Here is a 24,213-nt window from a genome sequence, read left to right as displayed (position 1 = left end):
TAGTTTCCCCTTCTTTTAAAATATATAATACTAACAAAAATGGATATGTCATAATGTTCTGACAACCGACTGATATAATCGACTTATTCATTTCACACAATTAACATGATTTTTATTTTAGAAAATGAGTGTATACATAAAAAGGGTGACTATCTGTTTTTACATTTACCATTTAAATCATTGTTTAGCTGATCCAGAGTTTTCTTTTACTCTTCATTATTTTTAACATTGATGTACAACTTTATTATGTATTCAATTTGTTTCAAAAAAGTTAAGAGGCAGAATATGACTCAATCGTACACATGATTCCCTTCAATTTTAACTCACCTCAGCATTTAATCTTTTCAGGAGTTTTAATAACTGTCTCATAATATTGACTCACATATGTGAGTCACATATTTAATAATCTAACTTCATTTCTAAGGTTGTATTTATATATATATTTTAAATGTTGACACCATATTTCATTGATGGGGTGAGAAGTAACTATTGATTTACTCAAATACTGTACTAAAGTACAATTTCAAGATACTTGTTCTCTACTTGAGTATTTCCATTGTATGCTACTTTGTACTTTTACTTCACCAGAACTTAGAGGTAAATTGTGTACTTCAACTCCACTACATTTATTTAATACCCTTAAATACTTCACAGATTTGGATTAATGGTGTGAAATATAATCAACACTTAAACCAGACTCAAGTTACACCTTGAGTAAACTCATAAGCTACCCTATACAAAGTCATTAAACCTAGCTGCAGCTTTACCGGCTTTGATAACACTTTATTGCATCAATAATTACAATCAACATACATATTATTCTGAAATGGACCAAACTGCATAATGAGTACTTTTATTTGTGTTAATTTAAGTATATTTAGATGCTAATACTTTAGTACTTTTACTTCAGTAACACTTTTAATTACGGGTAACAGAGTATTCCTACACTCTGGCACTTCTACTTTTACTCGAGTACAAGATCTGAGTTAGAAGAAGCTGCATTTTTTCATTCAATAGTTAAAATAAGATTCATGGGAATGAACACATCATTTATTAATCAATCATACAAAAAACAAAAATTCATATTTTTGAATAATGGTACATTTTCAGAAGAACTGGAAGTTAAGCTAATTGCCGATCCCCCCAGTACGTTTAAAAAACATTTCAGTCCTATCCTTGTAGAGCACCTTTCATCTTAGGAGCACAGATCTCTCAGATCCATGGTTCCATCAGGAAGCTACCTTTGAGGATTCTGAAGAATACAAGACATAGAAATGCATGAGAGATAAAATAGCATACAGGAATAACATGAATAAGAATTTTATTTAGGTGAAGAAACAAATTTACCAGCGGCTCTAGAAGATGTTTTCTTCTTTGCCTGCTTTTTTGACGACTCAGAAGGACACATTTTGAGTTCCAAGCATGTCGAGCCTTGGTAGATCCATTCCTTACGTTGATCTGTCTATGATTGATGACACACAAACTACTATGAGTCAAGCAATCTAAATACATATTGCAGGGGAGAATAAACCAAGAATACTGTTGGAAATAGTTTTAAGAAAGATGTTCAAAAATACTGACCAAAACTAGAACTTGAAACAAGCTGGAGTCGATCAACTTCACCGTACACCGATGCATAATTCCTTTTAGTACTGCATTTATTTCCTGTCCAACCCTGTACTGCATCTGGGGCGGGTAAGGCCAGACCTTTAAATACTGCTGCACGAAGCTCTTGTGTCTGCCATCTGGAATATCGTCCAAGGGGTCCGTCACTGTAACAGGAAAAAAAGGAAAAATCTGTCACTCTGCTTACCGACAGTGTAGTTGTAGATATTGGGGACAGATCTTTGACAGGCGCAACATTTGAAACTCTAACGCCATAGAGGGTAATTTGTTCAATGTATCATAATGCTGCTCCATAGATCAGCATGAAGGCAGGCTAACGTACTTGCTACTGGTAACAAATGCCAAATAAGTGGGTCAGTTACTGAGAAATAACTGATGCACGTCCATTGTTGTCAGGAATCTTATGCCAGTATTGTTATTTGCATATTTGCAGAGGTAACATGTTTTTAACTGACAACAATTTTGGGATAAGTTATTGTGGATAGCTGAATTCAATTTATCTGCTAAAGTTTCAGGGTCCTGGTGCTTTACATGCATGCTAATGGCTTATCGGTAAACTTGAATACAGCAGAGCGAAAACAAATTATCTAAACCAGTGCAACCAGAGTGCAGCAACAAAAAGCTCTCAAACTGGATTCAATGGGTCTTACTTTCAGATCAGACAAACTGTAATTGTAATATTCAAATCTGTTAATGGCTTCATCGGTCTGTGACCTTCAGCACTCACTGGATCGGTTTGCGGCCGAGTGTGAAGCGGCTGGGATGAGGATCAGCACCTCCAAATCTGAGGCCATGGTTCTCAGAGGGAGACCGATGGACTGTCCACTCCAGGTAGGGAATGAGGCCTTACCCCAAGTGAAGGAGTTCAAGTATCTCGGGGTTTTGTTCTCGAGTGAGGGAACAATGGAGCGTGAGATGGGCTGGAGAATTGGAGCAGAGGGGAGCGGTACTGCAGTCGCTTTCCCCGTTGTGACGAAAAGAGAGCTGAGCCAGAAAGCAAAGCTCTCTGTCTACCGGGCCATCTTTGTTCCTACCCTCACCTATGGTCATGAAGGATGGGTCATGACCGAAAGAAGGAGATTGCGGATACAAGCGGCCGAAATGGGATTTATCTACAGGGTGGCTGGCATCACCCTTAGGGATAAGGTCAAAAGCTCAGTCATCCGTGAGGGACTCGGAGTAGAACCGCTGCTCCTTCGCGTTGAAAGGAGCCAGTTGAGGTGGTTCGGGCACCTAGTAAGGATGCCACGTGGGCGCCTCCCTAGGGAGGTGTTCCAGGCATGTCCAGCTGGGAAGAGACCGAGTGGTAGACCTAGGACCAGGTGGAGGGATTATACAGTATCTCACAAAAGTGAGTACACCATTTTTGTAAATATTTTATTGTATCTTTTCATGGGACAACACTAAAGATATGACACTACAATGTAAAGTAGTCAGTGTACAGCTTGTATAACAGTGTGAATTTGCTGTGCCCTCAAAATAACTCAACATACAGCCATTAATGTCTAAACCGCTGGCAACATAAGTGAGTACACCCCTAAGTGAAAATGGCAAAATTGTGCCCAAAGTGTCAATATTCTGTGTTGCCACCATTATTTTCCAGAACTGCCTTAACTCTCTTGGGCATAGAGTTCAGTAGAGCTTCACAGGTTGCCACAGGAATCCTCTTCCTCTCCTCCATGACGACATCACAGAGCTGGTGGATGTTAGAGACCGTGCACTCCTCCACCTTCCATTTGAGGATGTTGGCAATCTTCTTATAGCCTAGGCCATCTTTAAGTAGAGCAACAATTTTTTTTTAGATCCTCAGAGAGTTCTTTGCCATGAAGTGCCATGTTGAATGTCCCCTGACCAGTATGAGTGAGTGTGAGAGGAATAACACCAAATTTAACACCTGAGACCTTGTAACACTAATGAGTCACATGACACCGGGGAGGGAAAATGGCTTATTGGGCACAATTTGGCCATTTTCACTTAGGGGTGTACTCACTGTTGTTGCCAGTGGTTTAGACATTAATGGCTGTGTGTTGAGTCATTTTGAGGGCACAGCAAATGTACACTGTTATACAAGCTGTACACTGACTACTTTACATTGTATCAAAGTGTCATATCTTCAGTGTTGTCCCATGAAAAGATATAATAACATATTTACAAAAATGTTAGGGGTGTACCCACTTTTGTGAGATACTGTATCTCTTCGCAGGCCTGGGAGCACCTTGGAATCCCCCAGTCAGAGCTGGTTGATGTGGCCAGGGAAAGAGAAGTTTGGGGCTCTCTGCTGGAGCTGTTACCTCCGCGACCTTGACGGATAAGCGGAAGAAGATGGATGGATGGAAATCTGTTAATGTGAATGAAACAGCCATACTTACATGGTCTGCACACCAGGTGAAGGCTAGGTAAGTTCACATAGAGGGGCGTGTGATCATCCATAAAGACCAGGAACCTGGAAAATAAAGACATGATTTTCACTAAAATGCCTAAGCATTACATGGCTATTTGAATGCCCACAGGAAACAGATGGGCATATTGAATTTAACATAACATAGTAAAACTTGTCAAGGTTAACTTAACATCCCCTGTTTTTAAGCAGCTCAAATCATAATTTCCTGGATCATTCAAACGTAACACAGATAATCTCACTATTTAATTATGGGATCAAAACAGGCTGATAAAAAACAAACAAAAACAATAAGTAAAGTGAGCTTGTAACAGTGGGTACCACAGAACCGGGACTCAGCCTATATAGTGCAGCTAGGCCAGTGCTTGCGAGGGGGAGGGGCGGGTCTTTGTGAATCAGGACTATGCTTAGCCAGTAAGTGATATTTTAAACTCGACATACTCTGGTGGTAACTTAATTCCAGATTCTTAGGTCCAGCAGTGGCTCAGTCAGTAGGGGCTTGGACTGGGAATCGTAGGGTCGCCGGTTCAAGTCCCCAAACAGACTTGGAATATGGAAAGTGGACTGCTACTTGGAGAGGTCCCAGTTCACCTCCTAGGCCCTGCTGTGGTGCCTTGAGCAAGGCACCGGACAACTCCAATCCCCCCTCCCCATTGCTCCCCGGGCGCTGCACAATAGCTGCCCACTGCTCCTAGGATTAGGATGGGTTAAAAGCAGAGGACCAATTTCACTGTGTGTGCTCTGCTGTGTGCATGTATGTGACTAATAAAGAGGGTTTCATCCTCCGATTCTATCTTCTATCTAATTCACATTGATAGTAGGTACATATTACCTTGATCTTGTCGAGAAAACTATCTGGCAGGACTTTACAGCTCAACGTTAATAACGCGCTAACTTTGACAGCCCTAAAACAATATAATAAATGCTAATGGTAAGGTGAAAGAAGATTTTTTTAAAAACTGGCTGAGTTTAACTTTTTCTCCAAAATCATACATACTGGTTAACAATGATATGAAGTCCTTGGGAACAAATAGATGATCAAAGTAAAAAAATATTTTAAAGATAGAAAAAAAAAGACCTGTAATACGTGAGAAAAAGTGTAGCTCATGGGGATAAGATTAATCTGACTTGATCCTTGAAGGTATTCCATTACACACAAACCTCATGTGGTTTTTCCTGCTTGGGAGCTCTGCCAGGATCCCGGGGCAAAACAGGCACCCATCAGTTTGATGCTTGACCACTACACGAGCCCCAACAAACAGCTTGTCCACTTCTGGCATGTAATCAAAGGCGATATGGTGGGCGGAGACAAGGCTTTTCCCCTTGTCATTAAATTGGATCTTGTATTTTAATCGTCCATCTTCTACAAAAGAAAGAAAGAAAAACTTCAATTATATTAATTAAAAGCAAACCCTCTTTAGACAATGTCAGCGCTCTGCAACAGTAATTTGTGTTGGCTACATTTCACAAGCTAACTCCTCCTCTGTGTGGGCCTACGACTATATTTTAACAGTTAGCATTAACATCTTTTAACCATCTATGCTAGAATTTTCAAATCATTTCTTACAGGTCAGTTGTCTACAGTTTTCACATGTTAGGGACAGATTATATGACTGTGTGGTGACATCAATGCCTACTGTCTGATTTTGGTGGACAACTCAGTGGCCAAAATAAACAAAACATGTAACTCTCAATGTTATTGTATTAGTGTACTCAGTTACAGGTTATATGAGACTACTTCCAAACTGTCTGAAACACTATTTAGTCAAATGGGATGATACTGGTTATCTAAAAAGCCTTGAAAAGATTTAGCAGGAATGGCTTGATGATGAACTTGCATTACACTGCCTCGGATTTAAAATAATAACCTTTTAGTGGTATATTTCCTTCTACTGACGTATTTTCGTATATTCACTCATTTAACCATACTTGCATGAACTCTGCACTCTGTGAATGTTGTGGCCCTGCAGTGAACTCCTGCCATGGCCTTGAAGTACATATGAATCTGAACCACAATGAATCTGTCTCTTGTTTTCATGTGGGGTGGTTAGCTAAACGCCCTTTTTATGAAAGAGATAACACTGTAACACTGAAAGTGAGCTAGCCTACCCCGTTTTCTTCCCACCATGGATGAAGTCACATAGGTAGGAGCGGGCAAGGTTGTTGATGGCCTAGTAGCCTTAACAACTGTGTGTGTGTTTAAGCTGATTCGAAACGCTGCTGCTCGAGTCCTCCTAAATTAACAAAGAGTGGATTACATCACTCCAGTTCTGAGGTCTTTTTATTGGCTTCCTGTCTGTCCAATAATTGATATTAAAATACTACTGTTGGTTGTAAATCACTGTTTGGTTGAGTGCCGAAATTCATTTCTGATCTTTTACCTCATAATGAACCATCCAGTTTGACTCGAACAGATTACTTTTTTCTTACCCTTTTGTACTTTATTGATGATTTCCCCCTGTTGCCAGTTCATGGTCGTCCTTCTCGCCACGACCCTCATGGTAACCTTAATCACTTCTAGTGGCGCGCTGGGAGAAGTCTTGGTAACTTTGTCAGACTTCTGGCAAAGAGTAGTTACTTTGGGCAGAGGGCATAATCCTGTCAGTGGAAAAGAAATATAATATGAGCATATCAAAACTGATGACTGTAGGCCGTGGCGACTGGCTGGGGCACCGTAGGCCGGCGACCCGGGTTCGATTCCCGACCCGTGGTCCTTTCCGGATCCCACCCCGACTCTCTCTCCCACTTTCCTGTCACTCTCCATTGTCCTATCCGATGAAAGGCAAAACTGATGACTGTAAATTAATTTATAGTCGCCAACATACTTTTTTTCAAAATTTAGAGAATAAATGTTGCATCTTATAAATGATGTCTTAATATCCACCATCTGTAAAATAAATGATTTATGGTGTGCATTATCAATTCAGTTGATTGTGATTGGGTCAAAGACAGTTAAACATCACTAATTTAAATAACAAAAGATGGATCAGCAAACTTTATGGTCATTGTTTAAGTGTGTCTATATCTCATACTCCATGCAGAGCTAGTGAAAATGAGGAGTACGTTCAGTCACAGACTCATCCCTCCTCTGCACAGCACAAGGCGCCCGGGAAACTCCTTTGTGCCTGTAGCCATCGGGCTGCACAACCAGAGGTTAACAATGTAACCGATTAAAAAGTAACCTGTATTGTACATACATCAAATCTGCACTGTTTGCACAATGAATTTGACCTGCACTAGTATCTGCACACATAAATGTAAATATATTTAACAATCTGGACTCAAAAATGTATACGTGTTCATTTAATTCATTTCTTGTTTTAACAGTAACTTGCCTGTATACAATTTAAATGTGTATCTTTTATCGTATTATCCTTGTGTGAGTCTGTATTGTACTGATTTTCACTCTCATTCTGTTGCTGCTTAAACCCCTGAATTTCCCCACTGGGATTAATAAAAGGTCCATCTTATCTTATCTACTGCACTGTCGGGTTTTTTTGTTTAAAAAAGAAATAATTGGTTCCCCCTCATCAGTAGAGACATGCACATCAACCTAAAGCTATGATCAGAATGTGTTTTTTTCCATGACAGGAACAATATGACAAGGAATTTATTAGGATTGAAAGAAATTCATACATCAAAAAGTTCTCCAAGTAGGGATTCTAATGTTTTTGTGTCCATTACCTTTGGTTTCTGCTGCTGGTGTTGATGTTTTTGTTACTGCACTCTCAACCTCGGTATTGGCACGTGATTGGGGTCTTGATATGTTTCCTTTGTTGCTCGTAGAACCGGTAATTGTGCTATCTTGTGAATTTCTTTGAGAAAGTTTTTGGTTCTTATGAACTCCTTTTCTCCTCTTTTTGGACACAGTCTTTTTACTTGAAGTGGAATAATCAGAATCACTTGAGACATGTCGTGGTTCCCAATGTATATCAGAATCCGAATTGTTGGAATATTTATATTTACTGTGGTGATCCTGATGCGTCGGCGCACAAAGAGATTTTAGCTGAGCCTCAGAAAGTCTGGTTAAGACCACTACTGGTTCTCTCCTCCGGCTGATAGATGTTTCTACAAAAGGAAAAAAAAAACACTGGTCAAATAAACTTACTAGAATAAGCCAGTTTGTCGGTAAAGCAATTAACAATTGAAAGTGACAAATGCATAAATGTTTTTCATTTACCAAACAATTTGCATCTTACCACAGCTTGGTATGTTATCGTCACCATCACAATCAACATTATCATCAGAATCAGTGTCTCTGTATTCCCACCCCAGCAAAGAGTATTGTTTCTTCACAATGGCTTCAAATGCTGACACAGACCTGAACACATTAACAAAAGACAACACAAATCAAGCCAAGAACAGAAATCGACTGTACTTCAAATACTCAGAAGGGACAATTACTTGTTTTATCTTTTTAATACATTACTTTAGTGACTTCAGTTTGTCTGAATACCTGTCCAGGATAGGCACTTTTTAGAATGGATGGATGAATATGAAATACTCTTTATTATAAGGTTTTTCATTTTAAGAACGAAGTTAAATGGGTAAAAATTGCAGTTGTTTCTCCTGTCAATCAGTCCCATTTTGGCCTCAAAGATTAAAATGGTTTCTTCTGCAGTTGTTTATGTTTATAGGTTTAAAAAAAAACAACAGGTATCAGTAACGAGAAGCAATTTGTAGGTGTAACACTCACTTGCAGAGCTTCAGGAGTTCGACAGCCTGTTGCTCTTTACGATCCAGAAGAGATTGAATCAGAATGCATTTCTCTAGCACATCTGAGGCGATCAGCTTGTTCTCCTTTACCTTCTGTTTGACCAACTTCTGGAGCTCATTTCTGCTCACTACTATCTCGTCCACCTCCATAATCACTGCAACACACAAAGTCACAAATCATGTGGTAAAGCTTAAGTGTTCAGCAAGGGAGTTTTATCTAAAAATTAAGACTTAAATTATAATATTAACAAGATAAGATTATAAGATTGACAAGAAGGACTCCAAGAAGATGGATGGACGCCTGCTCTTGTTTAAAGTCCCATGCCAAGTTGTGCCTTAGTTTCTGTATTAACTGTACATGAGCAGCTGATGTGATTTGGACAAGAGCCAGCAACAGCATTAAACTGCTGTCTATTATCTGATGCTGTAGAAAGAGCTAACAGGACTACATTCTTTGTCAGAGAGATACCCATTTTCATGTTCACGTTTATGCTTTTCAGGGCTGATAAACTGCATTGATGATTCAATTGACAGAAAGATAATAAAACTATTTTGAAGAATTGTCCTTTATGCTAAATAAATAAACATTGTTTTCAGCCGCTCTAAGGGAGATTTTCTCTGTTATTATCAACCTACTGCGAAGGTCAGTTGTGATGCCTTGTAGATTTAATTGTTTAAAAACTGTTTGATTCATTTTGGCAAGAGATGGAGCTGTGTGTATGGTTACCAGTTCCCTTTGTTCACTGTCTTTATACTATCTATCTATGATCACTGTCTGTAGCTTTGAATAAATAAAAAGAGATGCCAACGTGAAACAAAAGCTGCATTGCCCAAAATATTAAAAGCTGCTTCGTGGTTGTGCAAACACTACTTTGAAATTGCAAATCGCCTAGTTAATCAAATGTATCCCTTTAAATAACTGGAGTTTAAGTCTGCATAGATATAATTTTGCAAGTAACAAAAAGCTAAATATCTTAATGAAGAAAATCTGTGATTTCCCTTTGTTTCTAGCGTCTATGCTAAAGATAGATCTCCCGGATTCCATGATCACAGTTGACCGGGAGCCCCAGGCCCATCCGCCCAACTCATCGGTTAGTCTTCGTCCGTGAAGCCTTTTCTCTGGTAAAGATTTAGCATGTACTTTGTAGATACTTTTAAAAAGAAGTCCCACGCCGTACCTTTTTTCCTGTCGCATCAGCAACTCAATTTGGGCTGCAGTGTCTTCTTCGCCTCATGATGCTACACAAGGCCGGCAGCTGACTGCTTCCCCTTGTGGTCGCACTGACCACCAACAGCTCTGCATACAATACAGCAAAAACTGCACATACTGTAAATTAAAACAGTTAAATATACACAATTTGCAGTGATGGAAGAAGTTTTCAGAACTTTGATTTAGGTAAAAGTAGTATACCACAATGTACAAATACTCACAAGAAGAATCCTGTAATTCAACATGTTAAAATTAAAAGTACAAGTATTACCTTCAAAAGGTACCTAAAGTACCAGAAAGAAGTTATTATCATGCACAGTAAAGGTTCTAAAAGTTGGAGCTAACTTTACCACTTTGTATACGGCCAGGTATGACAGTCCATAATAGCACATGAAAAGTCATTAGTTGATTTATATTTATTATACTATGAAGTTGCAAAGTTACTATTAACTAAACCAAAATATTGCATACGGTTTGTGTAGTAAAAAAATGTTTCCAATTTGTAGTGAGTAAAAGTATATAGTGGTATAAAAATACTTAGAGTAAGTAAAGTACCTCAAAATTGTTTTAAAGTACATTACTTGAGTAAATAAATTCAATAATAACTAAATGATATAATACAACTTAGTTATTATTTTCTGCTTACTTACTGCATACGGCTGCTCCTCAATTTGGAAACAAGAACTTTTCACACTTTTACATTTATTTGACAACATAAGTTACTTTGCACACCAATATTATTAATACAATAATAACAAATTGGTGTACAGTTGGAGAGTTCCTACTGTCATTGAGTTTACGATTATTTCAAGAAGCAAATGATCTTTTAGTGTTTAACTAGAACTGTTTTTTTGTCCTATCCAATCCTTGGCTATTTGTTTGCTGATGGAGCGGTTTATTAAAGCTCTTCTGTCATGCATGTTGGCGTTTTCTTTGATGTGCACACCGGGTTTACTAGCTGTGGTTGGAGCAGTACTTTCTTCTCAGCCATTATAATGTCTCCCCTAAAATGACATAGCATATGCCGCAAATATGTGGAGGTAGCTGCACATTAATTACAAGAAGTTAAGTGTTAGACATTTACGCACACACCTGGAAAAAAACAAAGTTGAAGATTATTTTTTATTAAAAAACTGTACTACAAGCCAGTATGTAATGTACATATTTACTTCTTTACATTTTTAAATAAAACAAAGAAAAGCAAAGCACCAAAATAAATGCAACTTGTAAAATGTTGAGAAAATTAATGCGATACATTCCATGAATAAAGAGTCACTGACTGTTCTAGAGTCCTCTATGGACAATTTGTTTACAGATCTTTTCCTGACTAGAAATCCAAGCAGCTCAACAAAGTCACAACAGTTGGCTGTTTAGGCGCCACAATGATGTAACATAATCCATATGTACATCAGAAAGTGTTTCATCACAGCCTCGAACTCATCTGTTCTGAGTGAATCGTCACCTATCATTATAAAACTACAAGATAAAAAGAGTTTATGCTTAATTATCTTTAAATGTAGACATTAATCAGTTACATTTCATTTTGAAGATGTTAAGTTAGGGGTTCTTGTTTTTGCAGTCGCTAAATAAAAAAATGCAATCATATAACTGAAGGATTAAGCAAAAAATGATGTTCCCTGTTTCGCCGGAATTTATCAAGACCCAACTACATATCACCTTTGCAATATGTTACAACAAATATTGCTTCAAATATTTAATTAACAAAAACTCAACATGAAGTGAATCATTTAAATTGCAAAACTATGCAAAATGTATTAACAAATAGTACATTCAGATTCTTCTCAAGGGCTAAATTAAACCTACATCTGTTTAAATACGCTGCAAAAGCTGCAACATTTCTGTATTAATAGTGCACATTTAGTTGTAACCATAATATCCAAATCCAATAAAGTAATCAAATTAAGTCTTAAATCCAGAGAACAAAGAAATTGTTGCTGGGTTCAAGTAGCATCTTATAGCAGCAAATTAATCAGAATCATCATTTTGCACTTCTGCTGTATCTATATCCAAAAATCTAGCCATGTGTTGTAGTCGGACGGAGCCTCGATGGATCCACTCCTTTTCTTGAGTATCCTGACAGTGAGAAAGGAAAACACATTACTCCCCAGAAATACAAACAATGTGTCGATGAATACAAATAGTTAAACAACAGCACTTTTGTGAATGATGCGGACCTGAAATTGGACCTGCATCACGCTGCAGTCGACCGCCTGCACCTCACACCTCTGATACTCTTGGATTAACTTCACATGGAGCATCTGTCCAGCCTTGTACTGCGTTAAATGTGGGTACGGCCAATCGCTCAGGTACCGCGCCATGAAAGCCTTGTGAGTGCGGTCTGGAATGTCGTCTAAAACATCTTCCACTGTGAGGAAAACAATGTATCACTATTATTAAGGAACTGATGGTATACTTCCAATGCTACTTATAACTGCAACTCAGTAGGTGAGGTGAAAGCATGGCTGATTCTTTCTGGGTCAGCTATGCTTTAAATACTCGCACCTGTGGCCATGTCAATTTTAATGATTTTTATATGTTTTGAGAAGGAACCATGTGTACTTGATTTGGACAACTTACGTGGTCTGCACACCAGGTGAAAAGAAGGTAAACCCATATAGAGCGGCATGTGATTATCCATGAAAACCAAGAACCTGGGAAAGTAAAATCGGTTTGACATCAAACATTTACTAAAGCATTTGTTTAACGGTGAGGCATAAATGTAGAATGTCCGTAACTCAATAACGTTATTACTGTGACAGGCTAAGGGATGGTACATGGACATGGATATAAAAACACTCACCTCAGGCGGTTCTTTCTGCTGGGGAGCTCTGACAAAACTCCGGGCCGGAACTTGTTATCTTGAAACTGGACCACCACACGGGCACCGACATACAGCTGCTCCAGCTCCGGTGTGGTGTCAAAAGCAATGTGGTGGCCAGACACCAGGCTTCTCCCCTTTTCTTCAAAACAAACTTTGTACTTCACCCGCCCATCTTCTTTAAACACAGGAGGTCCAAGAATGAAATCAACATTGATTTTTTTACAGTGTTATTCAAATAAAATACAACAGTTTCTTCTCTACCTCTGCCTAGATCGGTAAGTTGTTATTAATTTGTAACTTTGGTTTTCTAAAAGGGTCTGTTCGGGTTTACTAAAGTCCCACAATAACACAAAAAACAAACTGCTGGTTAAATGTATGGTTTTGTCAATGGAGCCTCGTGGCTGTTACGCGAGCATAGATAACAACTATAGTTTCCTGTTGAAAAGGGCTGTTTACGTTTAAGTAAAGCGGTCAAAAATTACTCTTAATATAGCGTACACTTAAACTGATATTGATCTTTTAGTTGGCTAAAATGCATTTTGCTGCTGCCTCCACAAACAGCAGTATATTGCTTTGCTTGGTACTCCTGTCTGCGTGCCAACTATTGATATGTACTCCATAAAAGCATCTTCAATCAATCATCCTATCTCTTTATGTAAAAACCTAGGTGCTATGTGTCTGAGCACATTTCCCTCCTTAAAAATCTAATTTCTTACCCTTTGTTACGATGTCCACTATTTTCCCCCGTTGCCATTTCATCGTCTTCCTCTTGGCAAGGACCATCATGCCCACTGCAATCTCTTGTTCTGGCAAGTTAGGACGGACCTTGGTGGTTTCAGTGGAGCAATGTGCAAAAGCTGATGATACTATTATAGGGGCTTGTTCTGAAATGAACACAAATGTGTGAATTAAAATCAATGAGCTAAACGATTTAAAAATATGAATGGCTGGTCACAGCTTTTTCTGAAAAAGACATATGTCTGGGAAAGGTACAGCTTAAAATGTGTTTGTATGTAGGTGTCAGTAATTACCATTGTTGTTGCTGTTTCTGCTGGTGTTCTGTTTTCGATTTTTCCGTTTGTGGTTTGAGAGTGAGAAATCAGAATCACTAGAATCATCGTCTTTTTCCCACTGCATATCCGAGTCAGAGCTGCTGAAGGAGTCGTCTTCACTGTAGAACTGCTGCGGCGTTGGTGGTCGCAGAGCGCTGATCTTATAGTCAGGGAGTCGGGTCAAGACCACCACAGCGTTTTTTATTAAACTGAGAGAGTCAGAACTGTACTTCAATTGTGTCTCCTTGTGTGGACTTTCACTTGTGGAGGGAACAGAGTCACATGGAGAAGAAAGCATATTTTCTGAAAAGAAAAAAAGCAGAAAGAGTGAAACTGTGCCTTGCAGCCAAAAAGATTTACAGCAAAGAAGATTTTGTTCCATAGCTGCAGAGATTAGCCAATGAAAAACGTAGTTGTAAACTGATCGTTGGGTCATTTTCAAGCAAACATGCAGAATATTTGCTAGCTCCAGTTTCCTTAATATGTATATTTCCTCTATGGCTTATGAATTACTTATCCTTTAAAGACTAAACTTCACGAATAGGTCACGAATAGGACACATATTAGCAATGTATTGCCAATATTGTCATTTTTATAATGAGGTTGATTGTTGTATATATTTCAATTACTAAAATGATGTTCTTACCGTTATCATATCTTACTTCAGCAGATTCCATCTTTTTCTTTTTGCTCCCGTTAGACTCCTGCATTTTATTCTCCATCTCGTCCACCTCCATCCCCACTAGAACACACAAAGGAATTTAAATAAGGGATAGATCTTCATTAGTCTATGAACAGTGTTGGGTGTAACGCGTCACAAAAGTAACAGAGCTATAGTAATGTATTACTTTTCGCTGTAACGCAGTAATATAACGCATTACTTCTGAAATTTGGGAAATATAATACGCGTTACAATTCTCAGTAACGCAGTTACAACACATTTAAACGCGAAATTCACAAACATCGCAAGACATTCCGACACCAGAGAAGTAATTGTGCGGGTAGAATAGTAAGTCAGTAAGCCTGTTTACTATTGGTTAAGCAGGCTGCAGAAACAGATTCGCAATGGAGAGCTGAAGGCTCACAATGCAGAGCTGCAGGCTCACAATGGAGAGCTGCTTGCTCGGAGAAAATAAAATAAAAAGACAGGAGTGCGCGCAGGCCAAAGCAACAGAAGGTAACTTTCTCTTTCCTCTTGAACCCCGAGAAGTTCAGAGACTCATGGCAGAGTGTTGAAGATATGCAGCCTCTGTGGAATCGCTGGCTTTTAGAAAGCCAAATCCCCGTTAACACACCAATGACAAGGTGAGCTAACGCTGCCATAGAGACTCGTTCATATACAGCAGGTTACAGGGCCGAGCAGAGGCTCCACTAACATGTTATTAATAACACACAGCGACGTAATGTTACTGGTATCAACTACTATTCAGCCCACTTAAACGGAGCATGAGTTTAATTTCTAGCTACTTTCCTAATGTACAGCATGTACTGCCAGATAGATAGATAGCTTTAATTAATGAGCTGCAATAAACTACATTTTAGCATTTAAAGCTATACTTTTGCAGAACTTTTGGTGAAAGTAACTCAAAGTAACGCATTACATTTCAGAGACAGTAATAATGTAATGTAACTTATTACTTTAAAAAGACAGTAATAACTAATATGTACTGTATTACATTTTGGAAGTAACTTGCCCATCACTGTCTATGAAAAGGTACATTATAATTTTGTATGAGTTGGAACATGTTATTTTTTCTTTAAAATAGACGTCAAGTCCCTAGTATGTGTACTGTACAATGATATGTACACATACTCTGCCAGTGAATATTGTGTTGTTACCTGCAGTGGTGGACAGTAACTAAGTAAATTTACTTAAGTACTGTACTTACAATTTGATGGTATGTGTACTTCGTTTGAGTATTTCCATTTCATGCTACTCTATATTTCACATTAGTACATTGCTAAGGTTAATATTGTAATTATTAAATACATTTATTTGGTAGCCTTAGTCACTTCGCATTAATCATATGAAATTCGCTACTTGCACAACCACTTCGGAGTTTTACTTAATACTGCTTGATTGTTTCCGGTTAAACAATAGCTACATTCTATACCCGATGTTTACAAGAGCTCCCAAAGTTGAACATCTCTGTCCAGCAGTGGCTCAGTCAGTAGGGGCTTGGGAAGCATAGGGTCGCTGGTTCAAGTCCCCAAACAGACATGAAATATGGAAAGTGGCCTTGAGCAAGGCACCGGACATCTCCAATCCCCCCTCCCCATTGCTCCCCGGGCACTGCACAATAGCTGCCCACTGCTCCTAGTACTAGGATGGGTTAAATGCAGAGGACCAATTTCACTGTGTGTGCTCTGCTGTGTGCATGTATGTGACAAATAAAGAGGGTTTCATCCTCCCATTCTATCTCGATGTTCACCGGATTTGTAGGACGACCAAAGCCCCAACAAGCAAGTTGGATAAAGGTTTTAAATTGTATGCGACGTCACACATACACAACTAGGAAGGTAAGAAAACAACTATTAACTTTACAAGTTAGCTAACATTAACTAACCTATCTGACGTTACGTAACGGTAGGTGCTTTATCTGGTGTTAATTACCTACAACATTATAACATGTTTTCTTAACCAGCGTTTTATATCAGCCTATATATCGTTGGTGTTTTGGATTAACTAATGTTAGTCTTTCTGTTAGCCGCTGTCATGCCTAACAGTCAGGGACGGACTAAGAGTCATTGGGCCCCTGGGCCTGTGACGCCTTCTAAGGCATAATAGTTATCAAGGAAGGTTATTCAAGTTTGTTTGAGTAGGGAGAGAATATAAAGCTAAGCATTCAGGAGGGTAGGCATCTTCTAGGAGCATGGTTCAGTAACAATAACTGTTCTACTCAAAATAACCTACTTGCTCTTTTCCATGAAGCAGAGGTTATATTTCTCATTTTCTTCTTTGATTACGCTTCGCGATTCATCGCCAGTGGTGTGACGCACAGCCAATGCTCCTGAGTGGCAGGCACTGTTTTGTGCAATCACATAGTGGCATTGCTGTTCCAAACATGAGGACTACCTTTTGCAACGCATACACATGGATCCACAAGTGCAAAGATCAATTAGAGAAAAAGCTGACCATTTCTTTTTCTATGTATACATGCCAAGAAACCTGCAGGTTTTCCCACACAGACTTTACTTGGGCGGGCCGCCCAGGTACATTAACAACCGTCATATTGCTCGAAATAGCACCAAACCTCTGAAGTAGCATGACTAGGGTCCCTAAAACGGAGCACCAACAACGTAGTTTGCAAACCCGAAGTTTATTAAAAAGAACTGTTTTACGAGACTCACAAACTCAGTCAATAAGTCGATTATCGAACGCACCGGAGTTCAGTTCAAGGAGGAATGTTTTGGAATGTATAATTCCAATGACAGGAATTGCATGCAAGTTACAGGCAACTCCTTTGATTTCCGTGTCAACACTCACTAGATATGAATTTCCATGGAATTATACATTTCAAAACATTCCTCCTTGAACTGAACTCCAGTGCATTCAATAATCGACTTGTGCAGACTTTCCCTGGAGAGGAGCTGGAATGGGGGGCAGTTGGTGAGTCTTGTAAAACAGTTCTTTTTAATAAACTTCAGGTTTGCAAACTACGTTGTTGGTGCTCCGTTTTATGTGTAGGGACCTTAGTCCTGCTACTGCAGAGGTTTGGTGCTATTTTCGAGCAATGTTAGTGGTTAAAAAATGCCGTTTTGGAAGCGTTCTGCGCACTGCCCCGATCGAATGCACTGTAAGCCATTTTGGCTATTAGCGTTGCTCTCGGTTTTTCCAGGCAAGCCCAATACTGGTTGATGAACGAAAAAAACTCTCTGGAGGGCTTACTTGATCAGTTTTCATGCAGAAAAAGACCCTGGGGTCAATTTTCGCCGGACTATCCCTTTAAGTTGCTATTTGTGCTGTATTTTATCTGTAACGTTAGGCTACTTTTTAAACAACAATGCGTCTGCATGACACATAGGCTACAGTGGTAGGCACATTGACTTTTTTTGGACTTACGATAGGATTCTTTATAATTTAACTGATGTTTACTTTGGTCAATGTCAAACAGTTAACGTTAGCTGAACAGCATGACTTAGGCCTAACGTTACCTGGTATAGAATCGGAGTCAGCACACCGCTGTATGAGCCAAACTCTCGCTGGACACGCAACTCCTGTATTTCCTTTCTCAGATCCTCTACTTCTTTGGACAGGTCTCCTGCAGCTGATGCAGACATGTCCAGCGCAGACGGTTCAGGGACTGAGCAGTAGTAATGATCCTTATAGTGCCATCGATGTGCTGTTCTTGCTCCTCAGCAGGGACTAGTTCAATGGGCCCAGAGCCGGTTCAGACCTCCATGGGGCCCTAGGCAAAATTCTGATAAGGGGCCCTCTTAACTGAACAGTCGCACCTGACACCCAGTGCTTCCACTCATCCCCCCATTAAACATATTGCACTAGTGTCGCCACCTGTTCGTCTAACACAAAATAAATACAGACCAAATCAAATCGAACTAAATGTGTAACAAATTACTCACCATTAAAAGTGTCCCTTTCTGCACTTTCTGGATGCAAAATCATCAATAATGTGATATATGATATTGGATAATGGACATCTGCTCCTGGTGACTAATGTCAGGTGTACAGTGTAAGATAATGGAGAAGTATTTTGAGTCTCTCACTTGAGTCACAATAGTTGTGAGAATCCTGTCACTCACAAGCTGTATCAGCTCATTCTGTATGTCCTTACTAAGGTCATGAGCATGTGTCTCAACTTCTTTAATTCTGCTGACATGATTTTCCAAAACAGGGTCAAATTTAGCTAATAATTCAACCTCTTTTAGAAAGTTTCCATTATCTGGTTGGAAGAGCTTATCTGATGAACCTCTGAATGCTAGGTTTCTTTCAGCTAGAGACTGTGTTACTTATGAGGCATGTAAGGACATCTCGCCATCTCTTTCTTTCAGCCTCCAAAGCTGTCATTTCTATGTGGTCAAGTGTTTTTCCACGACTTAAGCGCAGATCAAGTTCTCTCCACTTAATCATATTGCTTGTGTGTTCAGGACTACCCTCATGCTGTTTCAGAATGGCGTTGATTTTTGACCAGTCATTAACACCTTCTCCTATTATTTTGTGTTTTTTTGTGGAAAAGAGTTGAGCAAAAACAATACACAGCGTTGTTTTTCACTGAGTATGAAAGCCAGCTCCTGGTAATCTTTTCACCATTTGACAGCCGTCTCTGTAATAATCCTGGATGGAACCCTCTTCTGGACTTGTCTTTGGGGTAAGAAAAATCCACTCCTGGCTAGGGCAGGTTCAAGCGCAGCGTTGACTTCTTTCCCTGCCTGCTCGGCTCCGCTCGGCTCGCAAGTCACGTGACCAGATCACGTGACCAGTCAAATCGCAGCCTTTGCGGTTGGAAAATCTTGTTTTGTCATATCGCGATATTATCGCAAATGCAATTAATCGTTCAGCCCTACTCCTGGCTTGAATGGACCTCTACGCACTAATTGGGCGTATTGGGTGAACCGGTACTGAACGGGCCGCTCTGGTCTGTGCCACACTACGCCGTGGTATTTCAACGGTATATCCATTCCATTCAAAAAGCTTCAGTACGGTCCGGGCCGTGGCGCAACTGGCTCGGGCACCTGCACCGTATGCTGGCGACCCGGGTTCGATTCCCGACACGTCGTCCTTTCCGGATCCCACCCCGACTCTCACTCCCACCTTCCAATCACTCTCCACTTTCCTTTCCGATTAAAGGCAAAAAGCCCCCCCAAATTTTTTTTTTTTAATAAAAAAAAGAATAGCTACAGCACCTTCAACAAGCCTTCTCCGACCATCAAGGGTCGTTGGCTCTATGAGTTGAGTCGGAAGTACGTCACCAAAGCTTAGTGCAGGTACCGAATTTAAAAATCAACATATAAATAAGACTTTAGTTATATGGCTTGAGTAAATTCCCACTCTACAATTTATCTATAAAGTAATTACATTGTCTCCACCTTTTACCAGCTGCATGAAAACACAATAATACATCAATACAAATCTGATCAAAAACATAAATAAATTAGAGTGATAAGTGCTTATACTTATCATGCAGAATGGCAGCAGAGTTTTTCTACACTGGTATTTCTATTTAAGTACAGGATCCAATAACTTATTTCACTTTCGGTTAAGTGCACGTGCGTTTGTTCAAATATGCAAGCGCACGAAAGTTGGCATGACGTTAAAGTCGTGCTACCCTGCTGTACTCCTCTGTAGTTGTTTATAGCATAACGTTAGCATTTTGCTTCTGGCAATTAGATTTATGCTTCGAAAATTATAAAAGTAGGGTAGACATGAGGAAATTATACAGCATTTTATCAAACAGGTTTGTTTTCCACAGATCCTATTTCTTACAATATTCCAAAAGCCTATTGAGAAATTGCATGCTTTTTAGTCGAGGGAACCCATGCGCAGTTTACTTCCGGGTCGGCCTACAAAAACATGTCATCCCTGTGGCTCTCTATAGAGAAGACATATGTATAAACGTTAACGTTAGAGCTCAGTCGAGTTATAAATGTCGCATAGACAACATCTTAAAGCGTAACATTCGTTTTAATACATGCAAAAAACCGTAGCTTACCTGTTGTTGTGTTCTCGAGCTAGCTCTCAGGCTAGAACCGATAGCGTACACTGATGGCAACTTGTTAACAACCTGAAAACACAACAGGTTTAAAGACACACAGCCGTCGTTTTGTTTGTTTCACGGAAGTTTAAAATGCTATTCCAAATTCTTTTTGCCAGAAAATTTGTGTTATCAAGCCTGCTTCCTCCATTTTAGAATGTTATGTTACCAAATGTTTTGATCCTGCTTCTTCTTCGTGGTGTGATATAGCAGTGTGTGTGTGTGTACACACAAACAAAGATAGACAGAGAGAGACAGAGCGAAGGCGCACTAACGCCACCAAGTGGTCCGGAGTCAGTAGTTAGATTTTCTGATCGTTAGGGGACCTGAGCAGCACCACGTCACTTCCTGACCAAACGACGACCCCGCCCACTTCTCAATATATGATGGACACACAAATAGGTGCCCTCTGATATATCGATTTGATAGATAAACCATGATGAAGTGCACTCTAGGCGGGGTTAAATTCAGTGGTGATGTATTTTAAACATGTTCCTCCATTTTTGGTTCATTGCCATCTAGTCCTTCAAATTAAAGCTTGGTTTTGTTGTGCAACTTCAAGACTTTAAGTGGCCCCAATCAGATTACTCCTATGAAAGCTTGACTGTGCCATAAACCATGCAGCCAGAGCCCTGTTTACTTTTGTCAACCTGTCTGCCACTGGCAAAAATACATTTCACAAACTCCGAGGCTACGTGACATGCAAATAGTTTATTTTACAAAACAAATAAACATTGTGTTCTGTGCGATGTTCAGGACGGCTGCTTCAATTGATGTACTTCTGAGGGAGATAGTTCTCTCTTCAGGCAAACACATTTGGTAGTAGCCGCTGCATTAACCGGGTATTCAATGCACAGATTACATGACAATGGGCCCCTTGTCACAAACTTGTATTACTGTTCTCCTTTTGATGTAGTAATGTAGTACCATGTTAGTGTAATGTATATTAAAATATAATTAAATATATAATAATTCAATTGTGATTGCTCTAAGATTGGTTTAATATAAACTCAGATCAGTATCAGGAGCAAATCAACGTCAAAAGGACATGGTATTTTTTGACACAACTCTTTGACTCGTATTGATACAGTGAGTCCTGCAGAGTCCTGTGTGATTCCACCCCTCTGTCTGTGTCAGGTGATCTGCTCCTCCTGGTAGGTGGAGGTGGAGATGGAGCCATAAGGATCCACTACGGTCTGGGCACAGCGCACCACTGTCACCAGCAAGAAGAAACACAGCAGGAAGAGGAAGAAGAGAGCGAAGCCCAGGTCCACATCCACCTCAAACTGCGGCGGCGCGGGATGAGAAGCCTTCTCCATGTGGGTGACTATGACCGATGATCTTGGTTAAATCCTTCAGTGTAGCATCAGCACTCTAAGAGAGGAACAGGCACATGTGCTCCGGAGATGATGGTGATGACTTGAAAGACAAAGATTAAAGACCTTACAGCGTTTGAATGCAGACAGCAATTAATAACAGTGTTGGAATTTAACAGTACATTTACAATTCTACCCCACTACATCTCAGAGGTAAATGTTGTACTTTATATTCCACTTTACTTTTCAGATCACAGTTTTGTATTACCTTTCTGGCCAGTGCAAACCAATGTATCTCCTGATGAGTTAATTTTGAATATAACATACCAAAGGACAAAGTAAAACCTTCCTCTTTCTTAAGCTCAAATACTTTTTAAAATACTGTAACATCAGCTGGAAAATACACCTCCAAAAAAGCCTGGCGGTTTTTATAAGAAAGGTTTACTTTGCAGTGGTTTGAGTGGTTTTCAGAGGACAGCATACCACAAACATATGAGAATCATACAGAACATGATGCATCACTGTAGTTCAAACTGCAATATTTTATAAAAGGATTGAGCCAACCAACCTTGAACATCTACAGCAGTAAAAACTAACATGCACATTGATAACATGCAGCAGTAACAGGGAACATTTTACTGCACAATGACAAGTATTACTTTTCATTATTTGTGCTTATTTTGCTGATAACACTTTCATATATTTACTTGAGAGTTTGAGTGCCATACTTTTATTTGTATTTTTAGCCTGCCATTTGTACATTTACTTTGATCTGTACACAATATTTCTGCCCGGTTTTTATATTCAGGAGGGAAACAGCACAAAGCATTTAAGGTCTCATCAAAACAGATAAGCTCTTGCTAGATTAGTTATAAAGATTTTATGGGAAGACAAATGTATTACTTATATTGTTTGAACTTGTCTAAAGACAAAATATGACATAGTTTGAATCATTGTGAACACAGCACCATTTGATTTCAAAGAGAACCATATTATCAAATAACTCAAATCATTTTCTAACTTACCATTCTGTGTTGCCATCAGGTCTTCCCACTGCCCACTCAAATGTTTGAAAAGCTGTCATAGCATCCGTCTCCTTATGACTGGAGTTACATAAGGCAGTCATCAGTTACCCGAGTCTTAACTGTCCCCCTCTCCTCGTGATCATCACAGGAAAAATGGCCAGCCCAGGAATTAGCTTCCTGCATACACACATGCATACACTTGCACCTTGCGACCTCCCCCTGGCGTGTAAAGCCTTTATTAATACTTAAGCAGGAATTGAATAACCGTCTACACAGTTCACAAGTGAATCAAACACCCCACTGCTTTTGTTCTCCTGTCACAGGGACCTCCATGGCTGTCACCAATAATACTTCACACCACTATAACTCAAGCACCTTAGGCGACACTGAGCTTATTCATTACACAAGGCTGAAAAGGCAACAGAGGAAGGAGGGGAAATTAAATGGGAAAGGAAAGGCAAAGATTTAAAAAGGAGGAGTAAGACTGGACACAGAAGGGGGTGGGGGGGGCGTGTCAAGGAAAGTCCAGACGCTGGAGAGGCAGAAACAGGAGATGCAATTAAAGTGCAGAGCCAGATGCGAGGACATGGTGGAAATCGACCCTGCTGCTTTTAGATGGAGATTGTTACAGTGGGGCTGCCAGTGACCAGAACAGTGTGGAGGTAAAGTGATCCCACTACATATGCAATTAGCCAAGAAGGCCTTTAAGGCTGAAGCCAAAATGTTGTTTCTTCCACTGTAAGGGGAAAGCAGAAGAGAAAGAACGACAGAAATACAAGCTGATCAACACTCTGACACAACTTCAAAGCTGAATGAAGACTAAATATTTCACTCTGAGGTAATTATAAAAAATTCTAGTCATGTTTTGGCAACAGCTTGCCTCCCAAAAGTGCGCCAGCCGGGTGCTGCTCAGTGTGTCACCACAACTCGATGCTATCTGATATTTTAATAGCTCCACGATGCCTTCAGGTCCAATATACACCAGCAGAACCAATGAGTGATGGGTGGTGCTGATGCCAATCTGCGTTTGCTCCACTTCCTCAGTGACTGATGTCTCCCAGCACAGTGTTTATGTTGGTGTCACCAGATTAATCAGCCTCTGAATTATACACGCGATCATTAGGTTGTTTAGTCCCAAGAAAGAACAACACTTTCACATTAATATTATTTTTATTGTTAGACCACATCTAGCGTACATTTACATAGTTATTGGTGGTAAAGTAAGTGGGATGCATTCATAAATCCCTAATAAACACTAACTATGCAGCAAGCTTTATTTTTCAATCCACCAACAATGTAGTGTTATACTAAAACTCAT

General features: G+C 39.6%; 2 protein-coding genes across 6 annotated transcripts; both read right to left on the bottom strand.

Moving 5' to 3' along the window:
• Positions 1-1,028: 1,028 nt before the first annotated feature.
• On the bottom strand, positions 1,029-10,146 carry LOC134874515 (histone-lysine N-methyltransferase SETDB1-B-like). 3 transcript variants are annotated; one of them, XM_063898546.1, is made up of 10 exons: positions 9,919-10,146; positions 8,721-8,895; positions 8,224-8,345; positions 7,709-8,092; positions 6,455-6,622; positions 5,186-5,387; positions 3,996-4,069; positions 1,582-1,772; positions 1,348-1,462; positions 1,029-1,252 (listed from the first exon to the last, which is right to left on the bottom strand). In XM_063898546.1, the coding sequence occupies exons 2-10, from the start codon at positions 8,888-8,890 to the stop codon at positions 1,230-1,232; spliced, it is 1,449 nt and encodes a 482-aa protein (XP_063754616.1). In that variant the 5' UTR covers positions 8,891-8,895; positions 9,919-10,146; the 3' UTR covers positions 1,029-1,229. The 3 variants fall into 3 exon arrangements, with proteins under 3 accessions (XP_063754616.1, XP_063754617.1, XP_063754618.1); XM_063898547.1 differs by having other exon boundaries at positions 1,348-1,458; XM_063898548.1 differs by having other exon boundaries at positions 7,991-8,092.
• A 907-nt stretch (positions 10,147-11,053) lies between these two features.
• On the bottom strand, positions 11,054-20,812 carry setdb1a (SET domain bifurcated histone lysine methyltransferase 1a). Of its 3 annotated transcripts, XM_063898572.1 has the most exons (9): positions 20,724-20,812; positions 20,513-20,584; positions 14,491-14,586; positions 13,824-14,147; positions 13,509-13,676; positions 12,772-12,967; positions 12,549-12,622; positions 12,146-12,336; positions 11,054-12,044 (listed from the first exon to the last, which is right to left on the bottom strand). In XM_063898572.1, exons 3-9 carry the CDS (start codon positions 14,579-14,581, stop codon positions 11,937-11,939), a joined length of 1,152 nt encoding a protein of 383 aa, XP_063754642.1. In that variant the 5' UTR covers positions 14,582-14,586; positions 20,513-20,584; positions 20,724-20,812; the 3' UTR covers positions 11,054-11,936. The 3 variants fall into 3 exon arrangements, with proteins under 3 accessions (XP_063754642.1, XP_063754645.1, XP_063754643.1); XM_063898575.1 differs by having other exon boundaries at positions 12,772-12,964; positions 20,513-20,753; XM_063898573.1 differs by lacking the exons at positions 20,513-20,584; positions 20,724-20,812 and adding an exon at positions 18,000-20,035.
• Between the last annotated feature and the right edge of the window lie 3,401 nt (positions 20,813-24,213).

Source organism: Eleginops maclovinus, chromosome 13 (genome assembly GCF_036324505.1).
Source record: "Eleginops maclovinus isolate JMC-PN-2008 ecotype Puerto Natales chromosome 13, JC_Emac_rtc_rv5, whole genome shotgun sequence".
In the NCBI taxonomy this organism is placed as follows: Eukaryota; Metazoa; Chordata; class Actinopteri; order Perciformes; family Eleginopidae; genus Eleginops; species Eleginops maclovinus.
Note: the sequence above shows the minus strand (reverse complement) of the source record. Positions and strands in the feature narration are given on the sequence as shown.